At 42.0% G+C, this 21478-nt stretch overlaps 1 protein-coding gene across 4 annotated transcripts in view; it reads left to right on the forward strand.

Moving 5' to 3' along the window:
• Window positions 1-21478, forward strand: part of dgkd (diacylglycerol kinase delta) — a 138829-nt gene that overhangs the window by 109303 nt on the left and 8048 nt on the right. The window contains exons 20-29 of one of the 4 annotated variants that reach the window (XM_078209113.1): window positions 1401-1497; window positions 3862-3969; window positions 4169-4282; window positions 6194-6328; window positions 6969-7123; window positions 8196-8307; window positions 13804-13896; window positions 15775-15894; window positions 17225-17342; window positions 19960-20168. In XM_078209113.1, coding sequence (XP_078065239.1) covers window positions 1401-1497; window positions 3862-3969; window positions 4169-4282; window positions 6194-6328; window positions 6969-7123; window positions 8196-8307; window positions 13804-13896; window positions 15775-15894; window positions 17225-17342; window positions 19960-20168 — 1261 coding nt within the window. The remainder of the gene's footprint in view (window positions 1-1400; window positions 1498-3861; window positions 3970-4168; window positions 4283-6193; window positions 6329-6968; window positions 7124-8195; window positions 8308-13803; window positions 13897-15774; window positions 15895-17224; window positions 17343-19959; window positions 20169-21478) is intronic. The other 3 variants (XM_078209114.1, XM_078209115.1, XM_078209116.1) reach the window with 3 other exon arrangements.

Here is a 21478-nt window from a genome sequence, read left to right on the forward strand (position 1 = left end):
GAAATCTGCTGTCCTTACCTGGTCTGGCTCTCATGTGACTCCGGTCCTCAAAAAATGTGGTTGACTCTTAACTGCCCTCAAATAGCTGAGCAAGCCACTGAGTTCAAAGGCAATTAGGGATGAACAATAAATGCCAGCCCAGCCAGCGATGCCCACTTCCCCCGAACAAATAAAAAAAAATTCCAGTCCCACTTACTCTGCATCTGTGTCTCAGTCTTCCTTCATCTCTGCTTCCTTATCCCTTCAGTCCTGCTCTACCCAGATGCTGTAGCTGATTTTCCTGTTTTTGCACTTCGTTATTCCCCTCCTCTTGTGTTTTCCTTCAATCAATCCACTCTATCCTGTTTCCGTAGCCAATTATTCTGTCACAGACTTCACCAGTTTCCATCCCAACTGTTCCACTTTATATTCGGTATTGTATGCCAGCATTACTAGGATCCAGACTAGCAATATGTCAAGGATCCAGTGTTGACTGGCAGTGTGCCAGGATCCTCAAGGATGCCTCAAATTGTTAGGGTGATGGACGCAGCGTTAAGTCTTATTAGAAAAGGATGATGCACAATGCAGCAAATTTATACTCTGACGATCTGTAGGCACCACACCTTGGTTGAGTGCATGTGAGAGAGTCTCATTCGATGGTGCTGTCTGCATCTGTAAACATTATTGTAGTCTAACAAAACACATCAAGCTATTTGTACTGTTTGACCAATGTAAATGTGGAAACAAAAATATAGGTTTTAACTATTATTGTTTTTACTGGATGGTAATGTAGATAGAAGAAAAGTATAAATAAATTGTATTTTTTCTTCTTTGTCAATTAAAAAAAAAGCATTGCTGTCTCACAGCGCATGGGGCTCAAGTTCGATTCCAGCCTTGAGTGACTGTGTGGAATTTGCGTGGGTTTCCTCCAGGTGCTCAGGTTTCCTCCCACAGTCTAAAGACGTGCAGGTTAGATAGATTGGCCATGCTAAATTGCCCCTTAGTATCCCAGGATGTATGGGTTAGGGGGATTATCGGGCTAAATACGTGAGGTTATGGGGGTAGGGCCTGGCTAAGATGCTCTATCGGAGAGACAGTGCAGAGTCGATGGGCTGAATGGCCTCCTTCTGCACTGGAGGAATTCTACGATTCTATGTTCCAGTGTTGACCAGTAGTGTGCCATGGATCCAGTGTTGACAGGCCTTTGATTCAGTTTTGACCAAGAGTAAGGTTAAGTTGAAAGGTGGATTATTATTGACTGGCAACATAACTGCAGTTTGCTCATGACTGAGTATGTTTACAGTTTGATATTGACCACTGGTTCAATATGAACTGGCAGTACAGATGGTAAGTGATAGAATTGGGTTTTAATGTATTTTGTCCCCCTGAACTGTATTTAACTTCTTATAGTATTTTCTCAGGAGTCGTACAAAAAACATGATGTGGTATGGGGTTCTTGGAACAAAGGAGCTGCTGCACCGAACCTATAAAAACCTGGAACAGAAAGTACTGTTAGAGGTGGGCAGCTGATTTACTTAATGCACTCTGAACCATCTGCCCTCGGCCACCCTTTTAAATAATTTGTTTCAAATTAATCTGGCATGCTTCAAAATAAAGGATGTTAGAGCTGAAAAACCAAACCCTGCGCCATCAGATTTTCTGCATAGGGTTCAGCATGACTCATATCATTCAGCACCTCTATTTTCTTTAGAACTCTCCGTGGCAACTTTGCTAAGTCACAGCATTGTCAGTCCTAAAGCAGAGATTTGTGTTTGAACCCTTCTCCAGGGATTTGAGCACATAATCTGGGCTTTCTTCAGTGCAGTACTGGGGGTAATTGGGGCAATTCTCCCATCCCGCTGTGTTGCTTTTTTAGCGCAGCAGGCCAGGAGACTCTAGGATTTCCAGCACTGTCATCTCTGGCACGGAGCTGCCTCGTGTATTTAGCAGCTCATTTCCCGACAATTTCAATCTTATTAGCGCCAGTTTCCAGGCCGGAAAGCCTCTTCTTCTCTCCCCCCCCCCCCCCCCCCCCCCCAAAACCGCCAAAGTGGTCAGTGCCAGCCTGGGCCTGCCCCCTGGCACTGCCCAAGGTGCTGAAATGGGGGCATCCTGGCATTGCCCACCAGGCATGGGGCGGGGCCTCTGGGGGAGGTGCGGGGGGAGGGGGTGATTGGTGGGGGTGGAGGGTCCTGCTGTCACTCTGCACTCGAGCTGAGTGACAGAGGGAGGGAGGCCAGCAATTGGGGCTGGTCGTCGGGGGAAGGGGGGGTAGCCTGCTGGGGGGGGTCAGGGCTTCGGCGGGAAGGGGGTGGATCAGAAGAGTGAGGCAGGCCCGAGGGGGGGGTGGGGTGTTCAGGGCTAGGCCTGGACATGTTCGAGGGGCCAGCGATTGGGCTGTGGTGAGGGGTTGCACAGCCGGCGATGTGGAGGTTGTGGGGTGGCCAGCAATCGGGAGGCCGGCAGATAGGGGCCACTCCGCATCCGCCGATCTCGACACTGACAGATCAGCGCATGCATCGTGATCCGCTTATAGCTATGCTGTCGGCCTCTCCAGCGGGAATAGACCCCACCCACTGATTTCTGGAATGATTCACACTAGTGCACTCTGCAGTGCACAGAGTGTGGGAGATTCATTTTGAAACTCCCACTGAAACTCTCATTCCAGCATGATTTACTCTAGTTTTTATGCGAATTCGACACTTGGAAATTTTTTTGGGAGAATCGTCCCCGCTATCTTTCAGACAAGACATTAAACAAAGCTGCCAATTTGCCAGTTAAACTGGATGTGTCAGGGGACTAGCTAGAATTGTGGTTGGTGCAGACTCAATGGGCCAAATGGCCCCCTTCTGCACTGTAGGGTTCTAGGTCCTGGTATAATTTGAAGAAGAGCAGAAAGCCCTCTGATGTCCTGGGCAACACTTCTTCCTCAATCAGAGTGATCAAAAACACATTAGATCAGCTTATCTCATTGCTGTTTATGGGATTTTGCTCTGCACTAATTGGCTGTGGCCTTTGCCTTCATAACAATAGTGCTTACTTTTCCAAATTAATTCAATGACTATGAAACACTCTGAGACTTTATGAAGACGTAAAACCCATGTGTTAGGTACCAATAGAGAGTAAAGCTCCCTATCCATTGTCACGACATGCTCCCCTAGGCTGTTTCAGCATGTGTTAGATGTAGAGGGAAAGCCTCTCTACACTATCCTCAGATTCAACCTCTGTATGACACTAGTACGAATTTTCACTGCCTAAAGTGATTATTTGTTTTTTGTTGACTTTCTGAATGAGATTCTTTATGGCAAGATTCTGAGAAGTATTATCTTGATCTCTCACACGTTAATGAACTGGAATTGCACAAAGATATTTTACATAGGATTCTGGCACAGCGTAAACAAGGCTGGTGTTATATACCAACACTCAGGGCTAGATTTGAATTCAAGTTCCGAATGCATCATAAGGAACCTACTGTACTACATAATCGCATACTATGAAAAGACAGTTTCTTACTTGCTATACTCTCCACTCCCAGAGTGTATGACCCTATCTGGAGTACTGCGTTCAGCTTTTGGCACCGAACCTCAGGAAAGATATTTGCGCCTTAAGCTGGGGAAAATACAGATTCTAAGAACGATACTGGGGTTTAAAGAGTTAAATGATAAGGTCAATTTCTGCAATTCAGTTTGATATTCCTTAAGCTTAGACATTTGAAGGACTGACTATACTCAATGAACTCAACTATGTCACTAATTTTGTCTCTTTTTGCTGGAGTTCTCTTTTTATTGATCTGCAACATTTCGTGACAGGGCTATTAAGAGTGTTTTGTGTTTGTATCGCTATTTGCCCTTTGTTGATGTTTCTTTCCACTTTATAATGCAGTGTGATGGACAGCGCATACCCTTGCCCAGCTTGCAGGGCATTGCAGTGCTAAACATCCCCAGCTATGCTGGTGGCACCAACTTCTGGGGTGGAACCAAGGAAGATGATGTAAGTACAATTTCAAAGGGGGTTTGTGTTAAATAGAGAGGAGTAGTGGCTTGGTGGGGTTACCATGTTCCTTTTGCTGCTTTGTAAAGTGCTAAGTACAGGGCTGGAGTATGTGTATCCAGGGAATAATATGCACACTGCAACTTCTTGTATGCTAACATCATTGTTGACTTAACTCTTATTGGTTCTTTATCTGCAGATTTTCACAGCTCCCTCTTTTGACGATAAGATCCTGGAGGTAGTGGCTGTGTTTGGCAGTATGCAGATGGCGGTCTCACGAGTTATCAACCTGCAACACCATCGAATTGCTCAAGTGAGATCAACCTCAGCACTTTTTTTTTTAACTTCCTCTTGTTTTCTTCTTCTTCCACTCTGTCAAATTAGGTTGACTCCTTCCCGCACAACACCATTTACTCTCGTCGCAGGAGCATTGGTTCCCAGGTGAAACCCATCCACCCTGTACAAGTGATTCATAAATGGTCCCAGTTTCCTATAGATTTCAATAGTTTACTCCTGTTCTATCTCTCCAGTTATATACATTTACCTCCTGAGTCTCGTTATTCCAAACCATTGAAGATGAAGTATGGAAGTAATCCCAAGATCAAAAACCAATCTCTTGACTTTGCAGGGCTTCACTTCTTGCCAAATCATTCATTCTAACATGAAATGTAACTTTTGGCAGTACTCTTTTCTTTACAAAATCCACTTTGTTATATCTCTTCCCTGGAAATTGGGAGTAACAAACTATTCGGAATCTCAGATGTAGCTACAAACGTTCCTGTCTATTGCCTTGAATCTAAAATCTTCTAGCATTACAAGGCCTTGGTACTTTACTCCCCAAGCCTTTGTTGCTATTTTCTTCATGAGGTTATTTCAGAAACATCTAATACCTCTCACATTGTGCAAGAACCACAGATTACAGGCTTTAGTGGTCCCCAAACTAAACAATTTTCTTTTACACAGTCAATTTTAACCCCTAACATGTAAATTGAGATATCTATACCCAATGAAGTTAAACGGTGCATCTCCCATTCAATTTCTACAGGTCACTTGCTCCTTGTGACTCATTTCTCACCAGTAAACTGAATGTTATCTGTACATAATAGCCAACTGCCACAGAGTCAACATTGCTTATGCGAGGATGTGGAAATGTAGTTGTTGGACTGGGGTGGACAAGATGAGAGGTCACACAACACTAGATTATAGTCCAACAGGTTTATTTGAAATCACAAACTTTTGGAGCACTGCTCCTTTATCAGGTGAAGTGGAGCGAGGTGTGCAGGCACAGAATCTATAGGCGGAGTGACGATAGCCTGACACTAACAGGTAATCAAGAGTGTCAACGGATAAGTACAGCCAGTGTAGTGCAGTGCAGGCTGGCTGAATAACAAGTCTTTACAAATAATCATGAGTGCAGACAAATGCAAGCAGTTAAGTATAATCAGTATGTGTTATGCGAGAAGTCATCAAACTGTTACTGGCTCTGAACAACCTACAAAGCATAGAATGCCATTAATGAAACCCCAAGCTAGAGCACTGAAAATGCAAAGAGGCTCCAGACTGAAGGGTAAAGCTGAAACAAAAAAACATCAGAGCTATAAATATGAAACAGAAACCAAAAAAGCTGGAGCCACAGTGCAGGAAATATAATTCAGTAAATGGGGCAATTTGTGGACTGAAACCAAAAAATGAATTGACCATAAAGCCTGCAGAATTGTGAAACCTAGTCAGTTCACCAGTGGCACCCCTAGCTCTTCTAGCCTAAGTGTAAATTCAGTCCAATGCTGCATTGTTAAATTATTGGCATCTGAATTGGTTTCACAATTCTTGGGGCAACTATAGCTAGTGATAATCACTAGCCTTGCTAGTGTTACTCACATCCTGACAGCAAATCAGCAAAACATCAGGGAGCACACAAATGATAGAGCTCAGAATGTGACCCTTTAAGACAGAAGAAGTTGGAGCACTGAGCTCTCTTTCAGAGGCTGTTTAACCTCCTGTGTACTTATGTGTTTTATCTCAAGTGCTATACAATTATATGTGTCAATGGAGCAGAATGTCTGCTGTGTAACATAAAATGAAATAAAATAGTTTAAAGTGTTGCTCATCAGGAGTAGTGAGACCTTTAGGGCAAATGCTGGATTCAGTGAGTTGTGAGCCAGCCTTTGGTGTAATTAGGCTTCTGTTTTACCTCAATATGCTTTCGCCCTGCTCCTACCTCTAGTGTCGTGCTGTAAAGATTACAATCCTCGGTGATGAAGGAGTACCAGTGCAAGTGGATGGAGAAGCCTGGATCCAGCCCCCCGGTTACATCAAAATCATTCACAAGAATCGTGCACAGATGCTGACCAGAGACAGGGTACGTACCAACTTGAAATCAGCTGGAGAATACAGCTGGAGTCTGAATAATGCTTAAATACAGCTGGGCTAAAACAGGAACTAACCAGTAAATAAAAGTCTTCCCATTCTTTAGATGAGAGGGAGATGGATCAGTAATTTGCCATGGGTCATGTTTTCACTGTCACAGGTAATAAGTAGTTGATATCTGCGAATGATTACAGAACACTCCAGTCAGCAAATGTAATGACACTTTAAGCTTATGTTGCCTTTATTTATTGATTGAAAGTCCTAGATGAAAGATTTCTGCCTGACCACATCAGACAATCTGGCACATGGAATCAGGTTTTATGTCTGACTTAATCCTGATATTTTCTGTCAGATGAATCCTGACGTTTACTTTGCAAGTGCTGCTGGATTTTCTTATTATTTCATTAACTTTTGAACATGACGCATCCTCTGCTGTTTAGAGATGAAAAAGAAGAACTATCACTGTTATAATTGAGAGAGACTGAAACTGCAGGCAGTATTACAAGGATTCCTGCTGTTTTTTTCAGTCTAAGGGTCCTTATATATTGGTAAATTGGGTTTGGTTCAGTGATTTTGCAGGAGGTTAGACTATTAATCTTGTGTGTGTGTATTTGGGTCTTCTCCTGCCACAGGCCTTTGAGAGCACCCTCAAGTCCTGGGAAGACAAGCAAAAATGTGAACTACCTCGTCCATCCTCCCAACATGCCTTGCAACCTGAGATAGTTTCAGAAGAGGAAGCTGCTGAGATCAATCAGTTTGGCCGAGCGGCTGGAACGCTCATCCACAGGTAGGGGTCTCAGTGGATAATCAAATCACAGCCACTGATTTATTTTAATTTGTTACTCCACTAAAGGTTTAGTTCCATAGAGTAATTGCAGCATAGGAGGCCATTCAGCCCATTGAGTCCATGCATTTTCCTTCAATTGGAGAGCAAGCTACAGGCATTTCATGATGGACTTCTGCATTACTGGCAGGAGGCTAGGAGAACCTCAAGTCCTTGACCTAGTGCAGTATCTGCTGTACTGGGTGGATGCCAGACAATGGAAGAGTTAATTAGTCTTGAACTATGAACAGTAGCAAAATGGGACTGCATTTTGCAATCTCTAATTAGACACATCCTCAGCCTAAAAATAAGAGGCAACTTGGTCCAGAGAAGAAGTTTTACATTGCACAGTATAAGAGGCTAAATGTAATAGAGGAAAAAATAGAGCCTTAAGCTCTCTATTCCACAGTAGAACAGATAACAGAATTGTAATCCATCTGTTGCACATAATGGCAGTTGGTATGTTGTATGATGCATGTCTGTTACATGGTGTGAAACCAGTTGTACATTACAGAGAACTAGTTAAGAAGTGCAAATTGTCTAATATGTCATATAAAGGACTTCATGTTATATAGAATGAGGCCAGAGTTAAGCTGCGTATGATGCGGTATAACAGACTACATGCTATAGAGGCCAGGTTAAGAGGCGAAAGTTGTTTGTCTGATAGGGAAAATGCTGCTCCCTTCCAGCATGTTTTCACTCATGCCGCTAGGACCTCAAAAGCCAGTTCCGGTTTCTTCCATTAATTCCACATGTTGTACTGTTGTGCTTTTTTCTTGTCAATTTTTGGATTTGGCTGGCTTGAAGCAAACCAGTCAGTCCAAAAAAGTTTATCATTTATCCTCCTTACTGTCTTCATCATGGAGCAAGCTATGTGTGGCCAACTTTTCACTACCCTGTCTGCTTTCTGTTTCCCAAAAGCCTTCTCACAATGTCTCCATCTTCCACTCTGCTGCTGCTTCATTAGCTGACATTCCCCATCTCTTTTATTTTTTGTCCCCCTCCAACTGTTCCTATTCCTCCTCCCTCAATCCAGGATTCGGGAGACAGCACAGCTGCATCACACCATGGAACAGGAGCTTGCGCACGCAGTAAATGCCAGTGCCAAATCCATGGACAGAGTTTACGCAAAGTCGAAAACAACCGAGGTAAGAAATGGTAGTGAAATTTGTGATCAGTAGGGGTAGCTGGACTAGATAGGTTATACAGATCTGCAGTTGAGCCAGGCTCAGTTTTCAGGGAATTGGGAGCGAAGCCTAACCTATAGCTGGGCCAAACTGCATGGAGGGTGTTCGGAGCTCCAGCCAAGGCAGAGTCAGGGATGGTGTACAGATCTCCAGCCAAGTCAATTTGCACTGCATTCCCACCGAGGCGAATATATGTTTTTCTAAGGCAGTTCCCGAAACTCAAATCAATATGATGGGTCTCACCAAAGCTCTGTGCAACTCTCTTTCTTGGATTCAAAGTAGATTAAATCACAATCCAGCAAAGGACATTCTCTTTACTCTTGCTCTGTGTTTTCTACTACCTAACTACCAAGCCATTTCTCAAAGTAACCTCCGATTCTGTGCATTTATAATTTGAAAAAGAGATGGAGAGACAGAGGGATTGAGGGAGACCTGAGGCAACTGAAAAGAATGCCACAAAAAGGAAGCAGGGTTGCAACATAGAAGTGGATGTAGAGCTGGAGGAAATTGCAGAGAAACAGTGAGGTCAAGCATAAGTGGGATTTGAAGGTGGATTTTTTAATTCTACGCGATCAGGGAATCAGGCATGATGGGCAAACTGAACTGAATCTGCAATATCATTTATTATTGCATTCTTGCCTGCAGAATGTAAGCTGAAAAGCTATCTGACCCAGGGAGACTGACATTTCCATGCACTGGACATTTTACCATTCAAAGGGTTAAGACGTACCGGAACTTAGAATACACAGATTTCAACCAGCAATCAAGAGACAGGATTCTCACTTCAGTGGAATGAATTTGCCAGACTCTGACTATTGTCATTATGCAGTGGTATAGCCCCATAGAAATAGAAGCAGCAAACACGTCACCAGTAATGAAACATCAACATCCTGGGGGTTACCATTGAAAAGAAACTGAACTGGACCAGCCATATAAATATTGTGGCTACAAGAGCAGGTCAGAGACTGGAAATTCTGAGGGGAGTACCTCACCACCTGATTCCCGCAAGCTTGAAAACCATCTACAAGGCACAAATTCTCTGGTTGCCACATGTATGCAGCTGCAACAACACTCAAGAAGCTCAAAACCATCAAAGCAGCCCCATCCACCACCTTAAACATTCACTCCCTCCACCACCAACGCACAGTGGCAACAATGTGTACCATCTATAAAATGCACAGCAGTAACCCACCAAGGCTCCTTCAACAGCACCTTCCAAACTTGTGAACTCTACCTCCTAGATGGCAAAGGCAGCAAACTCAAGGGAACACTACCACCTACAAGTTCCTCTCCAAGCCACACACTATCCTGACTTGGAATTATATCACCATTCCTTGAATGTTACTGGGTCAGAATCCTGGAAATCCCTTCATAACAGAACTGTGGGTGTACCTGCACCACATGGACTACAAGTTCAAGAAGGTGCTCATTATCACCTTTTTGAGGGAAAATAGGGATGGGTAATAAATGCTGGTCCGGCCAGTGATGCTTACACTTCATGACCAAAACATTTTAAAAAGGGCAGAAAATCTTAGCTAGGTTACAACAGCCCCTATCATCGGGTACTATTATCAGTACCAGGCAATATACTGGTGAATATTCTGTGGGGCAGGCTAGAGGAAAATCCAGTATAACGAATAATAGAGGGTTATTTTAGATGATAATCCTCTTTGACTTCTACAAGGATATTACAGGTTGCACAGGTAATGGATTAGCCTGATTGGACTGTGAAAGCTTGAGACAAAATTTCAAGTGAAGGACTGCTAATCAAACTAAAACCAACAGGAATCCAAAATAGAAGATGGGACTCATTTAGAAGTTGCTTAAGAATGTGAACACCCATGAAAGGTGCAGTATCATACTTAGGGCAGATGCTGAGTGGAATTTCCCTGGATCAGTGCCATATTGGAAGAGGAGCTGAATGCAATGCCACACAAGCCAGAATGGGTGAAATACTAAATGGAGTCTCATGAGCATTAGACCAGGCACAGTGCTGAATGGAGGGAGCCTGCAGGGATCCTAGCCAGATTGGGCGAGGTACTGAGTGCACTCCAATGGGCTGCATATAAAACTGAGGTACTGGGGGTTCAACTCAAAATTAATATGGATCCTGCAACTAATTGTTAGCTTGCCATAGTTGCTAATGGGACTATAACAGGAAGTGAAGTAGGGATGGAAGAGATTATAGAAGAACAGGACAGATAAACAAACATTGAATATTAATGTTTAAATACTGTTGCACAGTGGGCAAAAATATGCAATGTACATTTAGAATTAATGGAACTTAAATCAACATAGGGAGACTAAGAATGGCAATGATGTTAGGAGTGTTATAGCCCCAGCCCAAACAGTGTAAAGGAGCAACCAGAAAGCTGGGAAACATAATCAAAGCAATACTGTATAAATTACTGAGGTTTGCTGAGGCTTTCTGATCTACTGGACAGAGAGTGCATTGAATAAAGGCTGCAGTTCTAGTCACCGCCTTTCAAAAAGAAACATATTGAAGAGGCTGCAGGGAACAAGAAGTTGGTGAATTATAAAGGAAGAGCCAATTCTATAGTCTAAAGGGATATGTTAGTCTTTATAACTTTAGGGTCCTTTATAAAGAAGAGGAAGTTTTGCTATAACTATACAAAGCACTAATTAGATCACATCTGGTGGACAGTGTACAGTTCTGGGCAATGTACCTTAGAAAGTATGTATTAACCTTGAAAGGACTCCAGTTTATAACCACCAGAATACTTTCAGGACTCCAAGATTTAGATCATATAGAAAGATTATATGTACTTGCCTTGTATTCCATGAAAAATGGAAGGTTAAGCTGTGTTTTAGTTTACCTTTTTAGGATTTTAAATGGAACTAGTATAATCGATAAGAGAGAAACTTTCCCACTGGTCAGGAAGTCTAGGGCAAGGGGACATGACCTTAAAATCAAAGCAACCTATTACAGGAGAGAGGCTAGGAAATATTTCTTCACACAAAGGGGTTAGAAGTGTGGGACTGCCACAAAAAGCAGATTATATCTCAATTGACAATTTCAAATCTGAGATCAAGAAATTTGCTAGATGTCAATATAAAAGAAAATGGAGCCAAGGCAGGTCAATGGACTGAAAATAATAAATGGACCATGATGTCACGGATTGGTAGAACAGTCTCAAGGGGCCAAATGGCCCATTCCTGTTCCTACGATACAACATAATAAATATTTTACAGAAGGTAATACTACAGATTTTCTTCTAAATGGATTGGAGAAGGAGAAAAAAAATTGTATGATTGAGTGAATAGTTAGCATCAAGCAGATTGCAGGAAAAACCGCTCTACTTCAAGGAGTGAGAAATGGTCAGAGTAATCTCCCAGTTGAGATAGAAACATGAAGGACAATATAAATGTGCCTGAATGCTGGGCAATTTGAATAATTTCTGGGATGACCTTTGAGACAGCTAAAATGCTAATGGGATGGACTACAATGGGGGGAGCTATGGTAGTGGAAAGCTACATTTGAGAAAGGAATATTTGAGCACTAGAGGAGTGGAATCTGATGGAATAGATTGGCTTTTATGACCAATGTCTGTTGACCACTGCTGATAATGCTTGAGTGACAGTGGTGGGTGAGGACAAGATCGACCTTCATCCTTACTGATCAGCCTTGGAATAAATACTGTCTAGACACACAGATGAATAATGACACCTTGGGTGAGGCACCAGAGGATGGCCAGGAGTTCTGAAACTGTAATCTAGCATGAGTCAGGAGAGAAGAATCAGTAGAAAAGCTGAAAAAAACATGTGATCACATCTTCAGGGCCTGTAATCAGATAGCCTGCAGCTGAGAAATTTACGCAGATTCTGTGCTGAGATTTCCAGTTGCAGGAATTGAATATCCCAAACATGAGTTATCTTGTTCCGTGTTTGATGATTTCTCGAGGTTTTAGTGAGCGAGCTGTACTCACTATTACCTATTAGGAGAGAAGCCCCTTGAGCCAAATGCTGTACCATTCAATCAGTTTGCCTTAACTCCACTTTCCTGTCTGCTGTCTTGAGACCTACATTTTCCATACAAAAATTGGTGCTCATCCATCATGCTTGTCTCTAATTTCCATGGGAGCCCCATTCCCAATGCATTAAATTCAACATTTTCACCCATGTTTGCAAATCCCTACGTATTGTTCTCCTGCCTAATCTTTACAATTTCTCAAACCTTAAACCTTAACTCATTCAACCCAAGTTTAATAACCTCCTCCAGCCTTTCATCCCAGCCCATATGATTTCAGCTTCAGACTTAGCTCCTTTTGTATTCTCTTTGTTAGGATGCCAGATCAGAAACCCTAAGGTATTTTCTGAAGCCAGACTAGACCCCAACAATTTTTCTATTTTTGGCACAAATGTGAAGAAAGGATGCTTTACTCCAGGACACTGACAAACTAGGGATCTTTTATCAAAACAAGCTTTATTCAGAACACAGTTTAAGCATAACTCTAACAAAATGAAACAGTTTAACTCAACCGTTGAACAATCTTTAAACATGAAAGAAACAACTCTTAATTTCTAACTTATCACTATTCAGTTCCAATTAAGCAATATTTCTTTTATAGACCTAAACACCACTTTAAAAGAATAGATAGCAAACATAAAATGCTAGCTCTCACTTGGGTTAACAGTTTTTTGAAGCTTCCAGAGGATTTTATAGATAGACAAGGAGAGCTGCTGGTAGGCTTCTACCTTTAAACAACCCTGTCCAGCAATTCTAGGCATACTTGCTTTAAATTGATTGACAACATTCAGAGAGGTTCTGCAGAGAGAGACGTAGCAGTGAGCAGACCTCTTTTTACAGCTCCCTTCAGCAACTGAACTCTGAAAGCTGTTTTCCTCGGCTACAAACCTAACTCCTCCCATTTCTAGTATCTAATGATTATATGCCCCTGTATACCTACTTCACCTTCCATTACTTTAATCAAGAAAACATCCTAAGGGTCATTTTCTTTGCTAAACAATAGTTCATTAAGCATTCTGCTAAATAAACACTAAAATGAGTAATTACCCTGCTTTCCAGCACCTGCTACTTTCTGTTCAGACAAACTGACTCCTTGTAACAAAATACTGAATCTTAAAGCAGTCCCCTTAAACATAAAATATATTAATAGCACAGTATCATCATACCTTCCTGTTCCATCAGTAAGCGCACCTTCACCTGTTTGACCATACTCTCTATAGATCCTTCTCTAAGCCACTTTGTCTTGCTGTGTATCATTGTAATTGATGTTTATTTCTTCTCTTTAGAAGGGTCTTAGAATGTTTACTGCATAAAAGATAGTTTATGCGTGCAAGCTGTTGCTATCTGTTTGAGAATCTGTGATTTCAGTACGAGCTGTAGATGATGTGCGGTGATAATGACGCTGCTGACTAGCAGCCCTCAAGTTCTGGTGCGGATTTAAAACAACTCCACCTTTTCTTTCTCCAAAGGGCCTGAGTTGCAGCCTGGTGATGGAAATGGTCAACAATGGGAAAGCCCTGCACAATGAGACAGAGCTTCTACTGGCAGGCAAAATGTCACTGGTAAGGAAAGAGTTAAATGGAAGAAACAAATGTGTCTCAGTTAATATGTGGAGTAACAGTAGAGTTCCACAGTAACAACTAATTGAGGGGTCCGAATAGTTTATATGCACAATAACAGATGACCAGCATATCAAGCAATTCCATCAGTTTATAAATGCAACAAGTTATAGACTGGAATGTAATTGAGGGGTTCAAAAGATTTATGTATAAATTAGTGGATAGTCAAGTGCATTATCGGCTGGAATCTAATCAAGGGAACAAAGGGGTTAATATACAGAATAGCAGATACCCAGGAGTAAGATGCAGATTTGAATTTGATTGAGAGACTTGGGTGGATTAAATGTAGGATCATGGATTACACGGAGTGTTTAAACTGCAGAGTGGTTTGAAGTAATTGAGTTTTATTTCTTGTTTTAAGACGGTATATTAAAGGAAATTTAATATAATTTGGAATTGTGCAATTGCAGCATTCTAAGATTCAAAGTGTCAGATGAATTCGGTGATCTAGAGGTGGAATCAAACCTTGAGATTGAAGCACTACTTAGTGTAAAATCAGTACAAGATTCTGGTATTTAGTTTGTGCAGGCTCAGAGAATGATTAGAACTGGTCCTGATTTTCAGTTAATCTGATTTTTACAATAGATTTGCAAGCTTTGACCAATGAATGTCCTTCTAGTGTTGTATCTTTATTTGCTGGTTTGCTCCTCTCATGAAGACAGTATTATTTGCTGGGGTCACAGTTCTAAGTGTGCTACTAGCCCTCCAGTGTTTCATCCAAGTGTCTGCTTTTTACCTGTGTGTGTGATACTAGATGCCAAGTATCAGCATTGATTTTGACTGTGTAGGAAGTCACCACTGAGACTGAAACCGCTCCATGCATGACATCCGTGTTTTCACTTTCCAGTGGCGGTGACTGGACAGCATTTCGAAGCAGGAACCCCGCCTGATTTTCCTGTTCTCTTTCCAAGGAACTGAGTTAGTAGCACCACACCCTCTGCCTTGAATGAGACCATGTGGTGGAACACGTACTGAAAATTGAACCTGGTGCCTTCTGGTCTGAATGGATTGCACACAGCAATCTGGGTATCTAGCTGTGATGTGGTAGATGAGATCTATCAGTAGTTTTTTGTAGTGTTTAGTGTTGCTGCAACTCAAATGTATCTTGTGCAATTTGCAGTTGCTCGAATGGCTCCTTTCTACACTTGTATGTCACTTTCTACAAATCTGAAATAAAATCAGAAAATGCTAGAAAGCCTCAGCGGGTCTGGCAGCATCTGGGCAGAGAGAAACAACTCTGAAGAAGAGTCATACAGACTCAAAATGTTAACTCTGTTTCTCTCTCCCCAGATGCTGCCAGGCCTGCTGAGTTTTTCCAGCATTTTCTGATTTTATTTCAGATTTCCAGCATCTGCAGTATTTTGCTTTTATTTTGTCATTTCCTAAGCTCAGTTGCAACCTGTAAAATGCTGGTTCATCTCGGCTACTTCCCATTTTATATTCTATAATGTTTTTTATATCATTGGTAAGTCAGTAATGAGACTAAAAGATCCAATGTGTGATGTAGACAAGGTTAGATAGTGCTCAGCGCATTACTTACTGGATATGAAATCATGCACAGTTTTATGGCAATTTCACATGCATCTGGGCTTCCAGGATTGCTTTAGCCACTAGCACTCCCAGATGTTAGATCTCGGAAACCCCAGAGGCTGTATCTGCTTGGTCATTCACTTCTGATCTCTAAACATTGCAAGACGTAAGAGAGGGCACGTATATCAAATTAATAAAACCAATCCACCTGCATGTTTGCGACTAGTGTTTGTTTTTGTTAAGTGATTATTGCTGAGCACACTGCTATCTGTGTTCCTTTTCTGGATGCAGCAGTTGGATCCCCCTCAGAAGGATGAACTCACTGGGGCTCTGGCTAATGTAGACCTACAACTTCGAAAACTGGCAGAGATTCCCTGGTTATATCAGCTCATTGAACCAAGTGATGATGAGGTAAGTTTGCACCCCTGCAAAGGATTTTTCTCAATGAATGCTTTCTCAACTTGACACAAGTGTTCAGTCTACTTGTTTTCCATCTCCCTCCTTCCTCTCCGGAAGGTGCTGACTGTTCCAAAAATACAGCTTGTGGCATTTTGCCACAGCAGTGGTCCTGGTCTACTTTGCTGCAGAATACTGATGTCCCTCATGATCCAACTGATAGAGATCATGGACATGGGGCTAATCTCTGCTGTAAGGATAGTGTCAGGGAGGCGTAAGTGCATTCCCCTTGAATGATTCCCAGTGCTTTCCCACGGCATCCAGCCTGCCATTCACCTTGATGCTTCATGACATGGAAAATAATGAGCAACACCAACCTGTCCATTTACAAAGGAATAAAGCACTTACAATCACACCGCTAATATTCATGCAGTTGGCACCAACTCAGCGGCACAACAAATACCTCATCACTGACCCAACAACAGAGGTTCCTGGCTCCCTTGAAGACAATGAACAGTGCTGAAACTAATCCACACAGGAAATGTGCGATCAAGCCATTTGCTTTGAGTGGAAGATAACAGATAGCCCAAATTGTGATTGTAGCCATGAGTCCCACACAATGGAGCACATTGCATCAACCTGTTCATTAAGATCTATTGCAGAAGGCATCTCATTTCACCACTCAGCATCTCAGGAGGCCATCAAATAGCTAGTCAAATCAGACATCCCTTTATCAGCTTTTCTCATCATCCCAAAGAAGTGGTAGTGTATTTTTATGACTGCCTGCGAGGTGTCCTGCTAGCAGGTTGTAAATAATCCCATAGCACTATTTGCAAAGAGCAAGGGAGTTCTCCATATATCTTGACCAACATTTATCCTTCAACTAACACCACCTGAAATATATCTGGCCTTTCATTCATTTATTATTTGTGTTCTAAATGGCTGACACACATACTCCAGGCAACAATGATAATCATTCTAAAGTTATCCATTGACCATTAAACACTTGGATGCATCATGAGGACGTAAAATGCAAATATTTTCTTGCTGTTTTTACTGTCTTTTCTAAAATAACCTAGCCCTGGACTTGATAACCCTGTTTTTAACTGAGGGCAAGGGGTAAGTGTGTGGGATCAGCAGGGCTCTTTGATGCGAGAGATTGGGCATTTTAATTCCTGGGCCTCTTTCATATAAAATAGATTTGCCTCCTACCCAATCCTTGTGTCAATGATGTGTGTGTGTATGAGTGACCACTGCTTTGGGAATTTTTTTGCTCTGCTAATTATGTGATTTATTGCATGTTGTTGGGGCTTTACTTTTCTCATGTCTTTGTGTGTTTGCCCAGGGCCAGTTGTTGGAATATTCCAAGCGTACTCGCAGTGCCAAATTCCGTCTTGTGTCAAAGTTAAAAAAAGAGAAGAACAACAAGAATAAGGAAACCAGGGGGAACATGGGATTACCAGGTGCGTAAATTCTGACCCTTCTCCACTTCCATCCTTTGTGTCCAGTATCTGTAATTTATGTCACCATCAATATCCAGCTTTGGTAGTATCAGTCCCATTTACATTCCAAGAGATTTACACAGCACCTGATCATAAATTGTCAGTACAATCCACATCTCATCAGTATTTTAAAAAATATTTCTTGGAATGTGGGCCATGATGCTGCTTGGGCCAGCAATTATTGCCCATCCCAAGTTGTCCTTCAAATCCAGGGGGCATTTCAGAGACAACCACATTTCTATGGTGCTGGAGTCATATGTAGACCAGACCAGGTAAGGATGGCAAATTTCCTTCCCTGATGGACACTAGTGAATCAGATGGGTTTTTACGACAATTGACAATGGTTTCGTGGTCGTCATTAGACTTTAGTTGTGGGTGGCATTTTGGAATTTTTCACTACAAATGTAGCTCCTTGGCTGAGTCATTTGTGATTAAGATGTGTTAAGAGAACTCAGTAAGCCTAAATGCTGTCCCTCTCTTTACAATTCCATACTTCTTAGTGGTACCACAGGCTCCTCTGATGTGGACCACTGGGTACAAGTCCTGTAGATTAGCCCTGAAACAATTGCCCACTGAAATTATGAGGCAATAGAAGGACATGATGCAGCAGGATGCACAATGGTGATAAATACTTCTAGGTTGGTCTCCCACATTTGTTTGGAGGATGCAGATGGAAATTAATTCAAAACCAGAACATAGTGTTATTTTCCCAATTGTCCTTTGGCATATTATGCTGTCAGATACGAAAGCTAAAATAGTCCAAGATCCCAGGTTTTATCTGATCTTATCTTAATAAGTGTGCTGTAAATTGGCCTTCGTCTTGAGTTCTCTGTCAGAAGGCAGATCCAACCCACTGCACAGCAACCTCCTATATATCTTACAGAAGGGAAAATATTTGTTCATATTCTGAAATAAAAACAGAAAATGCTGGAAAGACGCAGCAGGCCTGGCAGCATCTGTGGAGAGAGAATCAGAGTTAACGTTTTGAGTCCATATGGCTCCTCTTCAGAGCATATTTCTTCCTCTCCTTCGCTCTGAAGAAGTCATTTTCCTGTTTTTATTTCAGATTTACAGTATCCGCAGTATTTTGCTTTTATTTTAGCTCAGATTTTCATTTGCATTGAAAAGCTGGAGGTGAGGACAGGACCAAACTTGACTGTGAGGATTCTAACAGTAGAATACCATGCCAACATTCATTTTCCAGACCTGAGGATGGACACAGGTCAGATATTGGAGGAAAACTGCCGCTATTGCAGTTGTACCTGAACAACTTGTAGAGATTTACTTGTTAACCCTGCCTCGGAATCAATAGTAGCTCAGATCAGAAGGGAATCTTTCACCTCAATTGACACCTGTGCAGAACCTTCTACGCCTGGACTCTGTGCAGAATCTCTCTCTTCCACCTGAACCATCTGCAGAATTTCCCTTCTAATGTGAAAACTCTCACTTTCTGAATTTTTAAGCAGAAATAATAAATTCTAACAAAATCAAAGTGCATTCTATACTCCTTGTTTTCTGATTAAAGAGCCAATTGTTTTATCTGTTGGTTGGCATTAATGAATTGTTCAGTCAATTGAAGGTGTGCTCCAGGCTACAGTTTTAAATGGAATCTGCATTAGTGAATTCTGCAGGGTTCTCTGCAATACTAGTTACAGTGCTATTTGGACACAAAATCTGACTTGATGCCATAACTGTAGCTTGCATCAGCCCATTTACTCTACATATCCTTACTCATACTATATTCAAATTGTAAGTTTGCATCTTGCTTCCTGCCAGTCAGAAGGATGCAAACCAGCTTTAAGTTAACTTGAGCAGTTGTTTCAAGAAGTTGCTCAATAATGATTGGGGGGTGGCACGTGATGAGTGGAACACAGGGCAAGGGATGGATGGAAGTCACAATCAACTTTGTTTTCTCCTCCGTTGTTCTCCCCTTTCTCTGTTGACAGTGTTAATTTTCAGTGGGTTAGACTTTTCACAGGTGCTAACAACCTTCTAGCACTTAAATCAAGTGACCATTCTTCACATATGATCCTAAACAGTGAGTGTCAGCAGGTTATTGGACCCTGGGTCATTGCAACCAAACCCAATTCTTTCTTTGCCCAACACTGTTCTCAACAAAGGTCAGTGGAGCAGCAAGTGTGGACAACTGCCTCCATTGCGTTCACCTCACCCAAGGGACGAAGACCATATGTAACACTCTGACTGCACCTGGCTGACATCAGCTAACTAATCAGAGGTGGTATTTGGCATGCTGCTGATTTGTGTGCCTCAGTACAACACCAGAATGTACATTATCAATGAGATATCACAGATCCCAACATTCATTGATCAACAGGATTCTTTAGCCGTAGAGAGATTGAGATGTGTGTGAGGCAGGAGGGATGCTTTTGTGTATTTGGTAATGTAGCCTGGAGCTATCCACTCAACAACAGATATTTCATTTCAGCAGCTGTGCCAGACTCCTAATTGCATTGTGTGCTTATTGATTTATGGTGTTTCCCTGAAATATCCCTTGTGAGATTAGCAACTGGTGTACTCTGCACTCTCTGAAACTTCTGTGGGCCTTTTTTTTTGCTAGCGGGTGATGGTTGTGCATTTCTCTTTGCCTTTGGGATTGTGGGTACTGAAGGTGGCGCTGCTCTTCGCTTTCCCACAGTGCATCAGTGGGGTACTGAGGAGGTGGCAGCCTGGTTAGAGCATCTTAGCCTGTTCGAGTACAGAGACATCTTCATCCGGCACGACATCCGTGGCTCAGAGCTCTTGCATCTGGAGAGACGAGACCTGAAGGTATTGCAAGTGACATTTTCACTTCTGCATGAATGACAAACTAATGTGGCCTGCTTTATCAGTACAGCCTTTCTGCCTTAATTTGCTGTGTGTGTGCTGAGATCACATCATTTGGAAGGTACTGTGAAGCCATGAGCTGTAAAGAGAAATTACAGAATGGATAAGGGAATCACTGTACTCTGGCTGCTACACACCCACAAATCTTTCAAGCTGAAATGTCCAAGTGATCTTAAGAATTTTTTCGTGAAAGGAAAGGGGGATATGAGAAAGAAAAAGAGGGTTCTACCCAAATACATTCTAGAATGACTTTCAAGAGTAGCTTCAGTCTTACTGATGCTGAGAGAAAAATAATTTTTAAAAGAGTTAAAAGTGAATTGAATCACAATCTATAGATCAAGCTGAGTAGCTGGGACTCATTTTAATCTGAAGGGAAGTTCTGTAAAGAGGTGACTATTGTGAGGTTGAGAAGCCTAAAATAACTGATTTCCCCAGGGTCCTGCAGAATTTAAGTGGGTTCTGCCAACAGGCAACCTGATTGAAGACCTGCAGGCCTTTTTGCTATGGTATATAATGTGGAAGGAGAGCAGACAGATTGTAGAGGATGATAGTTTTTACTGGATTAGATTTTGGGTATTCCTGCTGCTCCTGGCTCACAAACAGTGCTGTAAAGGCACTTATCTCATAGTCCACCCCTCTTGTCTTTGAGCTCCTCAAGTTTCCCATGAATGTTGGAAGCCTGTGGTTAAAAATAGAATAATTGTTAAAATAAAGGCATGGAACCTCATTAAAATTTTTAAATGACAAGCTGTTTGGTCATCTGCCCGTTTGTGCCCCTGTTAAAACCAGAAGTTGACAGGATCAAGGCAGATTCAGCTCCTGTTCCATTTTTCTTGTATTTTAATCTCTGGCACAACCTGTGCCTACTCGTTCTTTGAAGTTAAGATTTAGTCCATTGACTTGATCTGCTGCGACTGGGTGCCAGGCTAAGTACCTGGACTGGGAATCACTGGCTTTTTAATTGTTTTGGCTTCAGAAAACGATAAAGATTAAAGGTTGAGGTTTGTACCAACATCCTGATGTGATGCCAGCTGTTGACCTGGCTTCCTGAGTATCTTGCAGCCTGCTTCTTTCCTTTAACTGCTTACGCCGCTAGGTCTCTCAATTCTTCAGGGTAGTTACTGCATGATCTTAAATATTTCAGCTGTTTTGTGAACAAATTGTTCCATAAGAACTGCTCCCTTTCATTCAGGATCTTTTATCCTCTCAGGAGTCAGCATTCAGGTACAATCCAATACATGTGTATGTGCATA

This window comes from Mustelus asterias, chromosome 3 (assembly GCF_964213995.1).
Source record: "Mustelus asterias chromosome 3, sMusAst1.hap1.1, whole genome shotgun sequence".
Classification (NCBI taxonomy): domain Eukaryota; kingdom Metazoa; phylum Chordata; class Chondrichthyes; order Carcharhiniformes; family Triakidae; genus Mustelus; species Mustelus asterias.